The sequence below is a fragment of the Lynx canadensis genome, chromosome B3 (assembly GCF_007474595.2).
Source record: "Lynx canadensis isolate LIC74 chromosome B3, mLynCan4.pri.v2, whole genome shotgun sequence".
In the NCBI taxonomy this organism is placed as follows: domain Eukaryota; kingdom Metazoa; phylum Chordata; class Mammalia; order Carnivora; family Felidae; genus Lynx; species Lynx canadensis.
Window position 1 is genome coordinate 98548941 of NC_044308.2, and position 19616 is coordinate 98568556.

Sequence of the window (19616 nt, forward strand, 5' to 3'; positions counted from 1 at the left end):
TTTGGTCATGGGGAGTGGGTGAGCAGAGAGTTTCCTGTTGTTCTTCTTCTGAGATCAGATGAGGGTCCTTTTCCCTCACAAGGTTATAGCTTCTCTGGGGTGGAGGGGGGCCGGCGGTTCAAGACATCAGGATTTAAGAGTGCAGTACTTACATTGGTCCAAAGTCACTATAAAATATCTGCAAAGAGATTCTGGACAGATGCATCTGGGGCTACTCTGGGGTCATATTCTATTTCTACCACTGAATATTCTTTGGATTATTTCCTTTAATGTGCAGGAGAAGGAGCTATCACATTGGAAGGGGGAGTATGATGCTAACAATCCAATGTGGGGGAGGGGGGATAGACATTTTAATGTTATGAATAACATCTTCTATGCCCTCTTTTAGAAAGCATTTTCTAAGATGTAATTTTAAGAATCTTAACCCTTTTATTATCATTACACAAGACAATCCTGAAAAGTGTTGAGGAAATGGCTCCTGTGGACATTCAGCCAAGAAAATGCTGGAGAGCATCCTCTAAAGACTGATTCCCTATCACTATTTACCTTCTCTCTAGTTTTCTCACAATTGAAATCTGGAGGGCTGAGAGCTTTCATCAAGAAATGGCTCTGTGGTTTCAACCACACAAGAGCTCCAAGACCCAGACCTCATTTGGTAGGATCTTTCAAGGACCTTGAAAAGGTGACTTTGACATTCCTTTTTTTCTCCCAAGCAGCGACCTGTCACTGCCAGCCAAGAGCATACTCTAGTACCAACAGAGGAGAAGAGCCTCTCTAGGGAAGCACTCACTCCGGGGAGGAAAGAGGGGGGAGCTAGTGGAAATGCAGAGACAGAAGAAAAGGACAGGACTTGAGTAGGAGCTTGGATATGACGTTGGAAAGGACAGTCTCTTCACACCTCCTTCTTAAAGGACGAATGTTATTTTTTTCACCAAAATTCTAACATGACTGTTTGAAAGTGTTAAAGTCCATTTCTGGCTGGGGTTTCTGGATGAATACATGAGACAGCTATGCAATGCTGTTGCATTTTGACAAGATGTTTCACACACTTAGCAAACAGATTTAGGATAGGGTTCCCTCTTTCCTCCCTTTTGGTTGAGCGCAAATAGCACTGTTCTAATGTCAGCACCAGAGTGCACTACACTGGGCATTGCAGGCCAAAGGCCAGGGTTTGACATATCACTTAACCTCTGGAAGGCTCAGTTTTCCCAAATGCAGTGTGAGATAATAATGCTAATACTTTCTCCTAGAGTGTAGTAGGATTCCAGTCCTTGGAATCTGTGAATACATTACCTTACTGTCAAAAAGAACTTCACAGATATCATTACGTTAGGGATTTTGAGATGGAGAGATTATCCAGATGGGCCCAAGATAATCACAGGGCTCCTTATAAAAGGGAAACAGGAGGTTCAGAGTCAGGAAGAGATTCAAAGATGCTACACTGCTAGCTTTGCAGATGGGGGAAGGGGCCAGGAGCCAAGGAATACAGGTGGCTTCTAGAAGCTGGAAGAGGAGAGAGAACAGATTGTCCTCTAGAACTACCTGAAGGAATGCATCTCTGCTGTGAAATCCACTTAGGATTCTGACCTCCAGACTGTAAGGTCATAAATGTGTGCTGTTTTAAGCTACTAAGAGTGTAGTAATTTGTTAGAGCAGCAACAGGGAATTAATACACAGGGTAAATCTGGAATATTGCAGCAACAGAACAGGAGAAGGGTTTAGACATTACATTAGCAGTGGGCACGAAGGTGTAGTCTGGAATCTAAATAGCTGTCTTAGAGTGAACAGAAAAAAATTCCTAGTTTTTCCTCAGAAGCTTAGAATGAAACATAGAATGGATAGTTTTTATACAATTCCTCCACTGGATAAAAATACTTGCTGGCTGTCATGTTGCTGTCATTTTTCATGGACTCTTTTACTGGACAATGTAGAAATGAGGCAGTTTATTGCAATAGTTTTCTCAGTGTATTTTGTACTGTGATCCCATAAAGCCTTCTGAGAGACACCTAATGTTCATTATGAAGGGTTCCAGATAATGTACTTTTAAATGTTAGATGGAAATATTTTTAAAATTCATACATGCTTTCTTTCTTAATCAGAACCCACGCCACAGAATGCTCTCTTTTGACTCCCCCCTCCTCCGGGTCTGTTCTCAGTTTTCTGTTACCTTCCCTGATCACCAACCCTTCTCGTCTCTTCTAATGTGAAGATCCTAGTCTGCTGTGGTCTTCCCAGCTGGGTCAAGGAGCTCTCGGACTTGTGTGTAAAGTAAGACTAAGCAAGAACTGAGGGAGACCAGGGGCCCTGCTGTAAAGACACAGGAGTGTCTACACCTGAACTTTGTTGCCCGCCCCCCCCACCTTTTTTTTTTTTTTTTTTTTTTTTTTTTTTTTTTTTTTTGCCAGTAAGAGGTCATTGTCACTTCTTGATTGTAAGATGGCCATCTAGATTTCAGGGTGGATATCTTAGTTCTAGAAAGGTGAGATACCATAGTTTTCAGGCACTCTTGAGTCAGGTGCCATGGAGTTCAGGAGGGAGGAGGGGTGGAGCCTATAAACTCCAGGGCAGGGGCCATGTCTCATGCATCTTTGTGACCCTGGGCCCAGCACAGTGCCTAACAAAATTGAGGTGCTCAATTAATGCTTTTGAATGAGTGAGGTTTCTTTATCATAGCCAGCTCAAGGCAGACTTTGAAGTTTTTGCCTTGCATACAGTTATTCCCTGTGTTTGGATTTCTGTCTCTCTACTCTCTGGGAAGTTTTCTCTCCTTTTTAGATTATATTCATTTTCCCTGCAATATGTTGTAACATATTTCATGTAGCTCTTAGATGTAAAACAATTGAGATATTATTTCCATGAAAATATAAATTTCAAAAGCCCTGTTTGAGAAACACTTACTTTTAGGGGGGCTGCTTGTTAGTTGAAATTAAACTCCAAATAGAAGTAAGGTGATTTTAAAAAACGGAATGGCTCATACATTTCTGGTGTAAAATCTATCTGGAAAGCAATTTAGAAACACAGATCAAAGGCCTTAAAAATGTTCCTACTCCTTGGTCCAATAATTCTAATTCTAAGAATTTGTCTAAGGAAGATAATCTTTTTACACAAAGATTTGTGTTGGAGAGTATATACTGAGTAAAGAGTGCCACCCTTCATGTTCTAATTTCCCCGAAGGACTCCCACCTATGCTCAGACTGTGTGAAGCAATTCGCTTGCAATTCTCTCCTCTGAGAGGTGGGTCAGAAAGAGACCCTCTCATTTCAGCCAGTTAATAGTTATTTGAGCCCCAGGAATGTTACCTTCGGTCTATTTCATTTTCTCTCCAGATTAAAGAAAAAGAAAAAGAAAAAGGTAAGTCTGTTTAGTTAGGTAAAGGGAAAATAGGGAAACATCAATAGGAGGTTTTCCTATTCTGTTCTCAGCCTTGCCTAGAAAATTTTTTTTTTGTTTTGTTTTGGGAGGAGTCTCTCACACAGAATAAGCCCCAGAACTCTAGTAGGAACAAAGCCCTATTACATAATGGATACTCTTTTTCAGATGGTTTCAAAGACTGTGACACAGCCATGGTGGCTATTAAATGGGTTACTTTAAAAATATATACAACTGGGTTTGTAGGCCTTATTTTAAAATTTCATAAAGATTCTTAATTGCTTACAGTTATATTTCTTCTTCAGTCGGGGGGTAATTTGGCTTAGATCTGCAACTGGCTTTATTTGCATGGCTGTTTTAGGTATATTTCCAAGAACTCTGCTTTCAGGGAACTAACCACATTTGAATTCATCCAATAATGCATTTTCCTTTCCTTGTCTCTTTTAATAACACATTCTTTATCATTTCCATTGAATTACATTATTTTCATTGTTTTCCTGATGAATTCCCCCCCTCCCCCGCCGCATACAAATTATGTCTTCCTACTAGTCCTTTTTCCTTCCTTCCCAGGGTTTATAATAACTTGTATGTACATAACTAGCCGTGTGTCTGTTTTTTTAAGGACCATCTCTCTTCCTAGACTGTAAGCTCATGAAAGCAGGGACGACATCTACTCAACCCTCTAAACTCACAGCGTAACAGACAGTGAACATTTACCAAACACTGCCCAATAAATACACAGATTTGCTGTCAGAAAAAATGGTCAGCATTTCTAACAATGTGGACATGTGATCTCCCCTGCATAATGTTACCTGTAAGTCAGCAGATGGTTTTATGACCGTTCGAACAGTATAAGTGATAAGTGATTTAAACCTCGTACTAAATGCATGTAAATACAAGTCAGACTTGCTATCACATATGAAATAATACCCTTCTGTAATACAGATTTTTGTTTTGAAACTTGGAAAGGGTTAGCTCTTGCTACGAAGACCGCACAAGATTTGTTACAATAGAAAGCCAAAACGAACCACCACATCACCCCCCAATAGCAGCAAAGAAAAAAAATGTTTTCCAAAGCAAACCCTTTCCAGGAGCTGTAGGAAGTAAGATTAATAGTGGATAATATAAGTTCAGTTAATGTATTGATCTCTGTCAACGGCATTTTCTCACTGATTTCTAACAAAAAAAAACAATATATATATATGTGTGTGTGTGTATATATACATATACATATATGTGTATGTGTATATACACACACACACATATATATATATTGTTTTTTTTTGTATATGTATACACACACATATATATATATATCTACATGTGACTCTTTAATTCTCTAGGTTTTCTCTATCATTACAAGGTTGATCAATCTTTTTTTTCTTTTTAATTGGCCATTCATGATATTTTTTTCTTGCTTTCTAAACCTTGTCTCACCATTTGAATGGATTAGAATGAGGGAGAAACAAATAGAACAAACCAAAGTTATGGAGAAAGTATGTGTGTGAACTTTATTTCATCATGAGAAAACACTTCTGGGCAGTAACAGAGAATACTGATATCTACAAGATGATAAGGTTTTCTTTGTATTTAGATACATACCTTATATTTGTACACAATATATAAAATCATGGAGGAAATTAATTTCTACAGTACAGTTTCTTTGTTGGAAGAGGACTTGTTCCGTTAGTTTCTTTTAGAAAATGACCCCCAGTTCTGTGACGGGGATCGCAGTTCCAATCCTGGAATTTATTAGACACCATAATCTTATGAACATTAAGAGAAACTGACAAACTACATCCTCCTGCAGGATGAAAAGAGAAACGTGAATGCTCAAGCTGCTATGCTATAACTGATTTTAGCAGAAGAATATGATTCCATGATGGATTATGAGTAGAAATAGGGAGGTCTCATGACACATATTAGCAACATTGCTGCAAACTGGCTCCCTGCTCTGATGGCATGGCACTTCACTCTTCAATCAAACCGCCTTGTACACCTGGTACGCACGTGGGAAACAGGCCATCATCAGGAAGGGCCTTCTGCCCTGCATCGAGGCAACTCTTGAGGGCTTAGCAGTTAGCATGGTGCTTGGGGAAACGAGGCAACTGCTCTCAAGCGGATAGGTCATCCCGGAGAGAAGTTGCTAACGTGATCATTCGGGAGGGCATGTCGCTGCCACATCCCCATAACCCGACGGGAATAGGTCACGCTAGCCATTTTCCCTTCAGCGAATCCTTCCCTTCGAATACCGTCCCTCACAGACTTACCCCTGCTCCCCGGCACGGTTTGTATGGCTAGGGACCTGCCAACCTTGCTGTGGGATTTGAAGTTGGTGCTTGTTTTTAACCATGTGAACCATTTTAAGGGTGGCTGGCACATGCCAAGGTCTGGGGATGTGGGAAAAAAACACCACCACAGTTCTTTTAGCTAACATCTTGAATTTGAACAAATCAACACAATTATAGTTCTGCAGACAGAGGTCATGGGGGAATGCCGGTGGGGGGGTCACTTCTGTGATTAAAATAACACCCAGGGGGTCTGAAAATGCTTTGGCACCAACCACAAATACCTCTTCATAGGTTTAGTTCATGTGCTGTGATTGATTTTAAAATGAAAATGTTAAAGCCTCAGAGGTTATACCCGGTCATCAAATTCAAGCCCTTCTTCCGAGGGGAATGGCTTGTCTTTGATGGCCAAACTATTTACAGTACAGCCAAGAAGCGAGTGTTCGCTAGAGAGTGACCTTGTGTGGTGGCCCTAAGGTGGCCTGACCAAGCCTAGAGGGGACGGGCAAAGGTGAAAATGGCGAGGTAATGCGGAGTTGCTGGTCACTTCCTGTTTGGTGCCCACAGGAAGCCTCAGTCCAGGCGCCGCCGGCCTCGGCTTTGGGTGAGATGGAAGCGGTCCGTGCTGGGGAAGCCAGGAGTGGCCAACAGGCCCTCTCTGAACAGCTCTAGCACCTACACCCACTGGAAACATGTTCAGATCACACAAATCCACAGCTGGAAAGAACCTCGGTCCCCACCCTCAGAACCAAGCAAGCCTACAAAGCAATTTAGAATCATCTGGGCAAAACTGGCAAGTGATGTGTATTGTGGAGAATGGGAGCCTGCCCTAGAGCCTAGATACATTTGTGTCACACACCGGGGGGGACATTCAGGCCTTCATTTTTCAGCTTCTTCAACTGCAGCTTATTTAGAATGTTATCAAAGGAAGCCGACGCCCCCGGCCATTTGAACTGCTGCTGTGGACTCTTTGGTTTGATCACATCCACATACCATGGGCTCTCTAACGGCAGGAGAGGAACAGCGGCCTTGTGCCAGAATGCAGAGCAAGTCATGGAAACACTTGAGAATGTGGGCAGTGGTGGGGGTTACCTCCGGGCTTGCCAGCCATTTTAGATGCCTCGAAGTTCTCGCTCTGAGGGATACTGCTGAAGGGCTTACCCTCAGACGTTTGGAGGACCAGGGTCTTGCTGTACTGGCTGACTCCTGTTTTGTTGAAGGCCTTGATGCGAGCGTTGTATGTGCTGTTGAGTGAAGACCGTCCACGGTGCACATCGTCTCCTTTCCAACATACACTTCCTGAGGGTCAACAAATAACAGGCCACCGTTTAACGCCATCTCCCGTGAGGGGTTGGGGAGGCACTGTCGCTCAGAGGTTAGGAGCAAGCATTTTAGTGTCAGCCTGATCTGGTTCAAATCCTGTGAGATCCTAAGCCATTTAATTGACCTCGTTTCGTCTCAGTGTCCTCATCTGTAAAACGGGGACAGTAATGCCCACTTTATGAGGTTGCTATATGAGCATATATGGAGGTCATGTGTGCAAATTGACACAGTGCCTTACATTTAGCATGGGTCTCACACCTTAATGAATGCCACTTACTAGTGGCTAGGGCTTAAAAAATTAAAACTGGGTGCTTCAGTTAGCATTATGCATACTATTATTAACTTGGCGTTATAAATATGTTATACCTACCTAGCTCTTTATCCTTCCGTGAGATTTTTTTTAAAATTTTTTTTTAACATTATTTTTGAGACAGAGAGAGACAGAGCATGAACGGAGAGAGGGTCAGAGAGAGAGGGAGACACAGAATCTGAAACAGGCTCCAGCTCTGAGCAGTCAGCACAGAGCCTGACGTGGGGTTCGAACTCACATACCGCGAGATCGTGACCTGAGCCGAAGTCGGACGCTCAACCGACTGAGCCACCCAGGCGCCCCCCCCGTGAGATTTTTTTTTTTTTTTTTCTCCAACGTTTATTTTTATTTCAGGACAGAGAGAGACAGAGCATGAACGGGGGAGGGGCAGAGAGAGAGGAGACACAGAATCGGAAACAGGCTCCAGGCTCTGAGCCTCAGTCCCATAGCCCGACGCGGGCTCGAACCCACGGACCACGAGATCGTGACCTGGGCTGAAGTCGGACGCTTAACCGACTGCGCCACCCAGGCGCCCCCCCGTGAGATTTTTAAAAAACTGGTTTGAAAACATGAGGGTGGTCTCTGCTATGTTTATAACTCCACTGTAATTTCAGAAACTGTCACAAAGACTACCTCAAAGTCACAGGAATATCGGTTTTAAATCGTGGTACAGAGGGAAGGGGGAGGAAACAGGGGCTGGAGGAAGAATGACATTTCAAAGGCTTAAAATAAATCGTACCATAATGCATCTTTAGCATAGGTTAGGCATTTGCCTCCCTCTTAGCTGTATGCTTTGCAACATTATGCTGATGTAATGAGTAAAAATAATTTGTATTCCAAGCACAGCCTTAAAATGACGCCTGTCTGTGTGGATTACTAACACGATTGGGTTGGGGATCCTGGCATGCTGAGAATTGCATACGGGTTATCTAATTGACTCTTAACAAAAATGCATAAGGTACATGTTAATATTATCCTCATTTTCCAAATGAGGGGGTCCCGAGGGCTCAACGAGGTGAGAAATGGGCAGTCACACAGCTAAATGGTGGAGTCCGGATATGGGTGCACGCAGTCTGACCCCAGAGCTTACGCACTGCATCCGCTTTCTCTGAAGAAGCGTAGGGCGTTTCTACTCAGAGACTCCATCATCCATCTTTAATGGTTCAAGGAGAACACAAGCCTCAGTTGAAAGGCAGGCAGGGCCTGCCAGGATGGTCTGGCTCTAGGAGAGATGGGGAAGCTTGGCCTGAGACCCTATGGTGGGCTCTCTGAGGTGGTCAGTGGCTTTGGTTGACAAGTAGCAGGTTCTCTGCTTACCCGAAACTGACCACCGTTGCCGTCATCCAGCTCCATAATGTAGCCTTCGGCAGGCACCGTGGACAGAGGTGGCTGTTTCCAGGACAGTGTGGCGCTGTTGTTGTGAGTGCAACACTCCTCCACTGCAGGAGGGGGGTTGCTGGGACTGGAGAGGAAGCTAAACAGAAATTAGTGGGACCCTGGTTTCTGTTGAGCTGCAAACATTTCGTGTCTCAGAATGTTAACATCCCCCTGATCAACACGTGGCTCCACTAAGTAGCTGCCCAGGGACGACCTGAACCTGGATCCCTTCCGGAGTCTCCAGGAGTGGGATGGTTTCTGAGCTGCTGTGCTGCCTTCTCCCAAGCTCGTGGTGGGGCTTTCCTACCTTAACTGGAGGGGAGACAACTGCTCTGTTCTTGCCCCCTTGAGGACTGAAGACATCAGTCCCCAAGGGAAACGTTTTACATGGGGGATGGGTTTCTGGTCCAGACCGCTAAAGTCTATTTAACTCATAAACATGGCTGAAAATTTTTATCATAAAATTCATTCTGTGCCTTGACCCCCCAGTTTATAAACTTGGAACTGCCTTCCGAGCAGTAGCTCTGAAACCATCGTCCTTCTAAGGTTCTATCCTTTTTTTTTTTTGTTTTTAAACCAGTGATTCTACTCAAGTCTTGTGTGCATTAAGTAGTTATAACAGTGGCTTTTGAAAATTTGGTGCCAAGTGACACAAAAACAGTGATTTTTGCCATTTCGAAACTTCTGAGGAACTTGACCTCATTCTTTCAAGGTAGCTATGCTAGCTCAAGTTCACTCTTTCCGCGGGCGTAGAACTGCCAACTGTGAGCCTGGAGAGTAGTATGGGAGCAGAAGGGGCCTGGCAGGGGAGGGTCAAGGTGTCCTTGTGACTTTGTGAGAATCTGCCACAGTATTACTAGTCACAACATGCCCCTGTCCCCATTTTGAGCCGAGAGTCTTTTCTATTACTTAAAACTGCAGAGTGGTTGAGGCTTCAGACACAAAGACGTGGAAATGTTAGGTAACACATAATCCCAGTTCCTAATATATAAACTCAGTATATGTATTTGGAAACAATGTTTTTATGAACTGCTTCAAATATTTTTCAGCAACAAAACATTAGTCTTTAAAGCACTTTAACAGTAGGAGGGAACAGTTTGGACCACACCCAGGGACATTTAAGCGAACAAATGTTAATTGTAGGGCACCTGGTATGCTGTACCAAGATTGGACTCTGTGTCACGCATTGAGTTACATGCTCCCTGCCATCACCTCAACCAAAAAGATGGCTTATTTAATAGCAGTTTAAGAAGCAGGTTCTATGGTAGACAACCTAGAAAACACAGGCAGTGACCATAACACAAGAAATGGGAAGGTGAGGCAGGTCAGTTATACCTAAGAAAAGACTGAGATACAATAAAACCATGCCTGAGTGACTAGGTCAAACATAATTAAATTAAAATTATGAGCAGTTAATGGAGGTGGTGAGTTTAGGAAGGGAAATCACGTTTCAGGTTTCAATGGCATGGAGTTCGGTTGGTCTTAGGAGAGACCAGTGGCTTCTGCAGCCTCGGAGGTCCCAGAACATCTGGAAATGGAGGAGAGGAAATGAATTCATTGCCTTGTTCAAGAAATAGACTACAGGACTGGATGGGAAGGGGAGGAGAGAAAAGATGTAACTCCTCATGATCATCTACATATAAACAGGCATCACCTAACAGTTGTAATTGGAGGGCTAGCTTTAGGTTATCATGTATTAGGGAGCTACTTTGTCATTAAAAGGTTTTTGCTTATAAAAACAATAAATTTTAACATATTAACAGTGGAGTAGATTATAATAAGTTTGAGCAACCTGTTCTTCAAAGGGCTTCTAGAGACATGGAATGATTCTCCCCAGGGATATTTGCTGTTAGTTATCCTCATTAATCAGCGCCTACCATAAAATAATTCCTTGGACTTCCTTTATTTCATTAGCTGCCCTATCAGTCTTCATTTTCCCTTTGTTCATGTTTCAGGCAGCTTACATTTCATCAATTTTCAAATCAAAGAATAACATCACAAGATAGTTTCAACTTGAATCATGCAAATGCTTGCAATGTCTCTGATAAGAAACTCAGATTTCCTTGTATAGGCATAGGTATAATTAACAGATTAATTGAAACACATGGTGTCATGTGTAATTAAAACATGGGAACTTCATTTGTAATCCTCAGTGGATACACTTTAAAAGACCAGAAAGATAATAAAAAGTCTAACCAGTCACTAATCTTTAGATTTTAATATTGTCCAGATTTAAACAAATAAGCAAACAAAAGATCAAGATGAGGAAGAGAAGGAGAGGAGGGAGGGGAGGAGAGGAGAGAGAGAGAGAGAGAGGAAAACGAAGGACCACAGAAACATTTGCATGTCTAAATCTATTTCTCGATGTGCTTCAATTATTTTTCGTGTTTCCTTATTTACTCCAAAGTGATGTTGCTATAAAAGGCAAATGTGCCAAAATTACAGCCGTCATTAGTAAAGACGAAGGCTGACATTTAGCAAAACAGATTTTATAGTGGGTGTTATATTACCCTATTTCACTTTATTAGGTAATAAACAAATGACCTATAAGATCCAAAAGTATTTTCAAATAACTTATTATGTGTGTTTGGAAATGGATAGCATCACGGTTTCTGGTCTGAACTCTAAGGAAAGTTTTATTTTTAAAACTGCATCACTGGGCTGCTGTAGCCATCTCATCTTAACACTTTCATGATCATTCGTGGATGTTTAGTTTTTCCTAGAAACTAGTTTTCCCCTGCCCTGATCAGAAGACTATTGGCTTAGCATTTTGTTAACCAAAAACAGCCTCTGGCTAAAAATTCTCTTCTTAGTTACAAGGAACAGCTGTTCTTACTGACCGCCTTGAAGGGGACTAGGGAGCCTGGGCTCAAATGAAATTCTGCAACAGTGTCTTCTTAAAGTTTTCAAAATGCTATTCTAGTTCAGATTATGGCTTAACGTCGTTTTTTTTTTTTTATAATCATTTAATTTTTTTTTCCAGATCCTCAGATTGTGAACACTCACAACTAGGCAGAATTCCTCTGTGAAAGGTCATAGGACGTAATGAGGCATGTGAGGACATATGGCCTCCCGCACTTGGACATGAAAAATAATGGCAGGGTCTGCTTTTCGAGCACTTACTGAATGCCCTAAAGTGTGGTGAGAGGCTTCCGTGTAGTCACTCGTGTAATTTTCACAGCAACCCCGACAGTAATGGGTACCATTATTATGTCTATTGTGTAGAAGAGGAAACTGAAACACGGAAAGTTTTCATGGCTTCTACCTAAGTGGGAAAGCCAGGATTTGAAGCCAAGGAGACTGGCTCCAGGGGCTGTATGTTAAATTGCACTACACCCGTGTGTAGTAATAGTGTACTACAGGGAAGTCCCAGCCTAATCCAGGAGGAATGTTTCTTTTTGCTTCCTGTAACATCCATGAGAAAGTTCCCCAAGACTTGCTGGTAGAATTAAGGAAATATTTCACCATACATAGCATATGTATCAGTTTGGTCAAATGGCTATGTTTGTCATCTGAAACTATGTAACATTGTGTGTCAACTATACTTGAAAAAATTGCAGAAAGAAGAAACAGAGAAGGAAAGAAAGAAGAAAGGAAGGGAATGAAGAAGAAAGAAAGAAAGAAAGAAAGAAAGAAAGAAAGAAAGAAGAAAGAAGAAAAGAAAAGAAAATATTTCACCATAAGAGCTACAGTGGTTGGGAATGCAAGTCTACTGAATCATCTTGTCTGAATTCCTTGGTGGACTGTCACTCCTTTTTACGGTAGCTGAACTATACAAGTGGCATCTGAGTAAAATATAGACTTTAGAGGGACAACAAACCATTTCTTCAAAGCTCTCATTCGTACACTGTTAAAGAGAATGTGAACGTAGGTTTTGAGGACAAGCATTTCAGGCCTCCAAACCATGAACAGATCACATGCATGAACAAATTACATGGGAGTCAGCATGTGTGCTCAACCCTATCCCCACCAAACAAACCTCTAGGTGCTCTTTCTCCATGATTTATAAGAGGGTCTGTTCACATCACACTGACCTTGGCCCATGACCTTGGTGCATAATCAAGGCTTTACATTCAACATGAGTTAATGAGGATAAATGTGTTCTTAGGTGAAAAGAGGCACTTAAGGGATTACAGCCATCGCTCTAAGTGCTAAAAAGGCTTGGAAAACATTAGGTCACTGTGTTATCCGGTTCAAAATGAACATGCTGGCATTTTCATTTTAGTACTGACTCAGAACCTTGGGATACCTTGTACACTTAAAACAATTCTGGGCTAATATTTGTTCTGGAGATGTTTGAATAAAGAAGGTTCTGGCATTCTCCACTTAGATTTCTTTCTTTCTTTCTTTCTTTCTTTCTTAAATGTTATTTATTTTTGAGACAGAGAGAGACAGAGCATGAACGGGGGAGGGGCAGAGAGAGAGGGAGACCAGACTATGAAGCAGCTCCAGGCTCTGAGCTGTCAGCACAGAGCCCGATGCAGGCTCGAACCCACAGACTGTGAGATCATGACCTGAGCCGAAGTCGGAAGCTCAAACCGACCTGAGTCACCCAGGAGCCCCTCCACTTAGATTTCAATTGCTTGAGGGCGATGTAGAATAAGAAAGAGCAGATCAGTTAAATCCTTGGCTACGAGAATAATTTTAGGCAGTGCATTCTTGCTGAATAGTTGCTGGCCCAACTAGAAACATTTAAAAACCAGCAACACACCTATCTTTGATATCAAGGGACAAAAGTCATCTGAGATGAAATCTCAAACCAGAGAGATGCCAAAATTTTTAGTCAAGGAATAAACAGATATTTTTGTTGTCAGTTTGAGTCATAAGTTTAAATGCATATTTTAAGTAGCTTTGAAGATCTTTTAACTTTCTACTGTAATCCACTTAGTACTATTAGAAACATATTAGTAGTACACGTACTGTATCAATGGTCAGATTACTTTAGCACCATTCTCAATGCTATTTAAATTTTGGCCCATTTGTGCATGGATTCTGGGGTACAGTTTCTTGAGATATTTTTACTGACAAGTTGTGAAAGTGCAGTTTATTAAACTGACCAGAAGAGCCTAAGGGAAAAAATGTCTAACACTACACTGGGCACAGTTGTGTATGTTGACAGATCTCAAAAAGGCCGTAGGAGTAGTTTTAACTATAGCTAGCTAAGATCTGTTGCCTCATGACCCTATTGGCTTTTTCTTTCCATCAAAGACATCTGACAGGTAAAAATGATTTAGAGTCTATAGAGGACTTGGCTCTCACTGATTAATTAACTTAATGAGCACAAAGCAAAGCATAAATGAGCTCTGTAGAAGGACACTAATCAGAAGTAAATTAAATTAATAGGAAGTGTTAAAAAGAAAAGGAAAATGAAATAATCCAGTCTCATGCCAAATGGCCTGTTATATGAACTTCAGAAATAACTGTTTTGGGATAATTTTGCGTTCCAGGTGAATTTTGCTGTGATTGTGTTCTGCGTTTTGGTCTTTAGAGTGCTTGGTATTCTCTCCCGTGTGTACAGACTTTAGTGGGGTGTGCACACAGCCACGTTCACGCATATTTCTTTAGGCAGCTTTATGTGACTGAGTGACATTGCTTTAGGAATGTGGTCTGTGACACACAGCACACGAATCTGCAGTTCCCATACCAGATGAAGGGCCTGTTCACTCCCAACACAATTGTTCGCATCCTGCCAACTGGCCTGGACTCCACTCTGGGCAGATGGGCGTGATTCAGAAGGACAGCAAATGGGGGAGGAGAGGGCTCGGTCCAGGCAATGAAAGCATTTGAAAGCCCTGAGGCTTTTACCCTCTAACCTGTTCCATCACCAAGGCTAATTGGGTTGGTTCATTTTTTTTTTCCGCTTCCACTAAAAGCCCTTCTCTTGCCCTTTGGGACATATTTTCTCCCCTGAGCTGTTTTGTGACATAACCTTTTAATGATTTTACCTTATTGGGAGAACTGGATACAGAGAGAGGCTGATTGAGGGGGATTTACCCGGGGCTCCCTATATTACTCCGATGGCTGTATTTCACAGGTCACCATGTGGGTGTGAAAGAAAAAAAATTTCAACAGTAAGAAAGACTCGCTGTAACAAAAAATTAAATTTCTGAAATTTAAGAGAGCAATTCAGTTATTCCTTGAAGAAGCCAGTTTCATTACACAGTGACATTATAACACAAACTGGAAGTTGTGTTATAATGAGGAACAAGTGAGGTTCCGAACCTCACTCCCCTGGTTTGGAATCTCTGCCCTGTCACTCCCAGCTGTGTGAATTCAGGCAAGTTATCCAGTCTTCCTGTGCCTCAGTTTCCTCAGCTACATACTAGGGCTGTGAGAATAAACTGAGTTAATTCACGCGAAGCACTTATTCGGTTTGGTAAGCAGGTCGGCAAAGGCTAAAAACCATTTTTATTACCGCACCAAAGTGCTTTTATTTACAATCTTTATAGTACTTCCTCCAAAAATTAATGAAGGCACCATCCCAAGCCATACATATTAACAAAAAGTGAGAAAACTGAAAATAAAAGAGCAAAAATCTATTAAAGGGATGAGAGACGTACTTGTACAAGGTACAGGGGTGAGTTTAGGCTGCATGATGGGAGCCACAAGCGTATAGCCTTAAAAACTTGCTGAGTTAGACGGTTTTCTGTCTAATAAAAGGAAGTATGTAGATGTTTTCTTAAAAAACTGAAATTTTAAAGTGCTGATTCTATGTCCCTTTATTATGTGGATGCTTAAATTAGAAAAGCAGAGAGGCAAATACATTTCTTCAGTTTTAAAAAATATTAGAAAACGACAAAATTACAGAGATGAAGAACAGAAGAATCCAGGGATTGGAGGTGACAGAGGGGAGGGGCATGGGTATGACTGTATGGTGATAATGGGGTAGCATGAGATCTTTGTGGTGATACAGTGGTTCTGTATCTTGACTGCAGCGGTGGTCATATGAGTCTTCACATGTGACAAATGGCACAGAGTCATACATATACACTGTACCAATGCTAACTTCCTGGTTTTGATATGCTAGTTATGCAAGATGGAAACCATTGATGGAAACTGGCTAAGGGTGATACTGGACCTCTCCTTACTAGTTTTGCATCTTCTTGTGAATGTATAATAGTGCAAAATGAAAGTTAAAAAGAAGTCAGAATATTGTCCAAATGGATATTACCTACACAGCCATAAAAATATTGTTGTATGGTTGGCTTTTTATTTTTCTTGTAAGAGTAATTTAGGTACTTGCATTTCCCCTCAGCCACCCAAAAAAATCTCAGAGAGATCTTGCATATCCCTGTATCACATAGCCAACAAGTTTAAAAAGTTAAAACTTGTCTCAAAATTTTCATTTTCCTTCGGTAACCAGACTTGCATTTTCCTGATCATTTTGGCAAGCCAACTGGGATCCTCTCAAAGTCCCACTGATTTCATGCTCAGCCATTTGCTCACTACCTATCCACGTGGAAGCAGTCACTTCAATTCTCAACTGCCTTGATTCAGTAACTGGGTTACTTTCTGTAACAAGATTTTATTATGTACAGTGAGCTGTCTCTATCTCCTTATCTTTTTAACGTCAGCGATCCCCTGATATCAGGGCTTGTGAAATTTCTAAGACTCTCAAAGAGGCAGCATTGAGTTATCTGAATTTATCTGACTCTCTGAGAGGTAGGTCCCACTGCTACAACCATATATTTCCTTATGTGATAAGAGAGGAGCCACTCTAGATTTCTGTACCATTACCAGAAGTGTGTGTGTTTACTTCCTCACCCCTTAGGTGATTCATAAACCTGGCAGCTGCCTTTTTTTTTTTTTTTTTTTTTTTTTTTTTTGCAGCAATCTGGCCAAAGCCTTGATCCTGCTTCAAGCACCAGTACCCACCCAGGATGTTGCTCTGTTTAGGGAGATGAGATGCAGGCACATACCTTTCATCTGCCGAAGTCGAGTTGTGAATGGATTGCAGCAGAGGGCTGTTGTCCCAGACTCAGGTCGAAGTCCGTGGTCATCCTGGGAGTGAGCGTGCCTTTCCCCCACTGATCCTCAGTCAGGTGCACTCTCCTTATGAGGGCGTCAGAAATCTAATCACATCAAAAACCACAGCCTAAGAAATATAACACCACACTGGACACAGAATGCTGCTCCTCCACTCTCCGGGAGCTTTACCAAACCACTTTGGGACTCACACCCTTCCTGTCTCCGGGTAGGCAGTGAGGAGTCTCTTCTGATAGAGTGACCCGTGCAAATCTGGGTCCTTCTGTGAGTCAGAGGGGCCACTAGAAATAATTAGCAGCTATTAATTGCTCTAATAGAAAAACCTGGATATATGCTCATGCTATTTATGACTGATTCATAATATTTGGTGATCCATAATCCTACTAGCACCAACAACCCTAGTTTCTAAGAGGAGGTGTGGGTTCCTGTCAAAACTTGGAAATGAGGGTTTTTGAAAATTTATTTATTTATTTTGAGAAATAAGAAATAATTATTTTGAGAAAGTGGGGAAGGGGGAGAGAGAAGAGAGAGAGGGAGAGGGAGAGAGGGAGAGAGGGGGAGAGAGGGAGAGAGGGAGAGAGGGGGACGAGAGAGAGAGAGAGAGAGAGAGGAGAGAGAGAGAGAGAATCCCAAGCAGGCCCTGCAACACCAGCACAGAGCCCAATGTGGGGCTCAAACCCACAAACTCAAGCCGAAGTCTTAAACCGACTGAGCCACCCAGGTGCTCCAGAAATGAGTTTATAAATAGTAGAGAGGCTGCATATGGTAATCTGTAAAGTGGAATTTCTTACACTTTAAGCAGATCATCTGACTGTATCACTTTATTCTTTGATAGAGAACTCTTCCACTTCTTGTATTTAATCTCCCTCTGTCATTCTTGGACAGTTTGACAGAATGTGAGTTGGAAGGATAATTTATGTATTCCTTAATACAAGGTCCCTTATCATTACGATCAAAACTAAGTAAAATTCAGCTGACATCATCACATCTCATTAAAACAATACTGAGAAATCATGAGAAATCCAAGCAATGAAAAACCTTCACTTTATTTAGGAAATCACTGAATAACTGGCCAGTAGGAACTGTCAAGAAGGTAGAAGTCTTGCATATTTAGACATTTCTAGCTGACCAAATTGTCCAAGAAATTAGTGGAAAGGGACTCAATTCTTAGGCAAGTCAGTAGCTCTGCTTTGGGGGAACTTAAAGGGAATTACATTTTCAAGATTAAACATGAGCAAAACAAATTTTAAAAAGCCCACGTGCTGCTCAATCTAGTAGCACATGAGGGCCAAGGCTTCCAAGAAGTCAATGGAGTTTTGCTGGCACCCATATATGCATGGCAGTCTGAAGTGGGTTTCATTGTGGAGGGGATCCTTGCTCTCCAAGGGCTGTTAGGAGTCCACCCTGGCTTCGGAGACTCAGTCTCATGGGACATTGAGAATCTGAAGTAGAAACTAGATGGCACTCACCTGTAAAAAGCCACTGGGATCATTTTCCTTAATGACCTCCAAGCAGTACTCCATGAGACCTGTGGTCTGGCGCAATTTCACTGTGCAGTGAGAGATCTGATCTCGAACCACCTAGGGTTGATGAGAGAACAGAGTGGTCCAAAATGGCAGAGGGTAAAAAAGAAGCACTGGGACATTAGAAAGCGTCTTCAAACCATATTCCAAGAGCATCATGGAATGGAATAAATGTATGAGAATATTTTGTGGCAATGTCTGCTGTGGACAATGGCTCCAGAAGACAGATTGTATAAATGCTTTTATTACAGGAACTGGTAACAACAGGACCCATCAGAAAGGCATGCAGATGGTGGAAGCCTAGGAAGCTGGTTACTCTGGTGCCTGAAAGGGACGTCTTCCTAATTCCCCCTTCTTTCCGTCTTCTGGGAAGCTGATACTGTGAGCTGTTCTAAGTGGGAGGTCGCTGGGAGTCTACAAAGGAGCTGCGTAACCCGAGGTGTGGCTGCAGCTTCTGTTCTGGGAACAGTCACCCACCTGCTCCCACCCTGTGCCTGTCTCTTCTAAAGAGCAGATGTCACCATTCGAACCAGTTCCTTCTCATTCTGATTCTTTTTTCCTGAGGGGGGTGGTGGGGTGGGTTAAAGGTGAAACTTGCTGAAAGACAATGAGCTAATAACCACAAGTAAGCCAGAGAAAGACGGATGCAGAATTAAGTTTTGAGAATAACCCACTTAGAAGCAATCACTGCCTCATTTGGGAAAGCAGTTTTAAAGGCTCTCTATTTACCATGCTGTGAGTCTGGTTTAACCTAGAAAGGCCTCTCTCTGAACATACAGTTTCTGCCTCTGGGAAGTTGTCTTTGCCCAGTGTCAAACACATGACAGTCCTTGAAAAGTTTCTTTCTTCAAAGATGTTCATTTTCTGTGTCCTCTGCTCAGTGACCCAAATCCTGAAGTGGTTTCTGAAGCTAGAGTTGAACAAGAGTTTTCTAGGAACCTCAATTGCTTACATCCTCGATATTTATACTACTTTGCAAAAGCTTCAGAAATATCCAGCCTTCTGGATTTTTACAAATAATAACTAAAGGAGTTTTAATATTAATTATTGAAAACCTTTTTCTTTGTTCCTTCTTTTCAGTTTTGATTATACACCTTCCATTAAAGGATATTTCATTTACTTTAAAAAAATTTTTTTTTTCAACGTTTATTTATTTTTGGGACAGAGAGAGACAGAGCATGAACGGGGGGAGGGGCAGAGAGAGAGGGAGACACAGAATCGGAAACAGGCTCCAGGCTCCGAGCCGTCAGCCCAGAGCCCGACGCGGGGCTCGAACTCACGGACCGCGAGATCTTGACCTGGCTGAAGTCGGACACTTAACCGACTGCGCCACCCAGGCGCCCCTTCATTTACTTTTATTTTTATTTTTATTTTTTTTTTTATTTTTTTTTTTTTAAATTTTTTTTTTCAACGTTTTTATTTTTTATTTTTGGGACAGAG

The 19616-nt window shown here is 41.9% G+C and overlaps 1 protein-coding gene across 1 annotated transcript in view; it reads right to left on the reverse strand.

The window, feature by feature from the left end:
* Positions 1-19616, reverse strand: part of TRIM9 (tripartite motif containing 9) — a 113557-nt gene that overhangs the window by 17188 nt on the left and 76753 nt on the right. Inside the window, 6 exon segments of the mRNA XM_030319086.1 lie at positions 6819-6908; positions 6911-6956; positions 8608-8729; positions 8732-8764; positions 16583-16739; positions 18123-18233. Of these exon segments, the coding sequence (XP_030174946.1) occupies positions 6819-6908; positions 6911-6956; positions 8608-8729; positions 8732-8764; positions 16583-16739; positions 18123-18233 (559 nt within the window).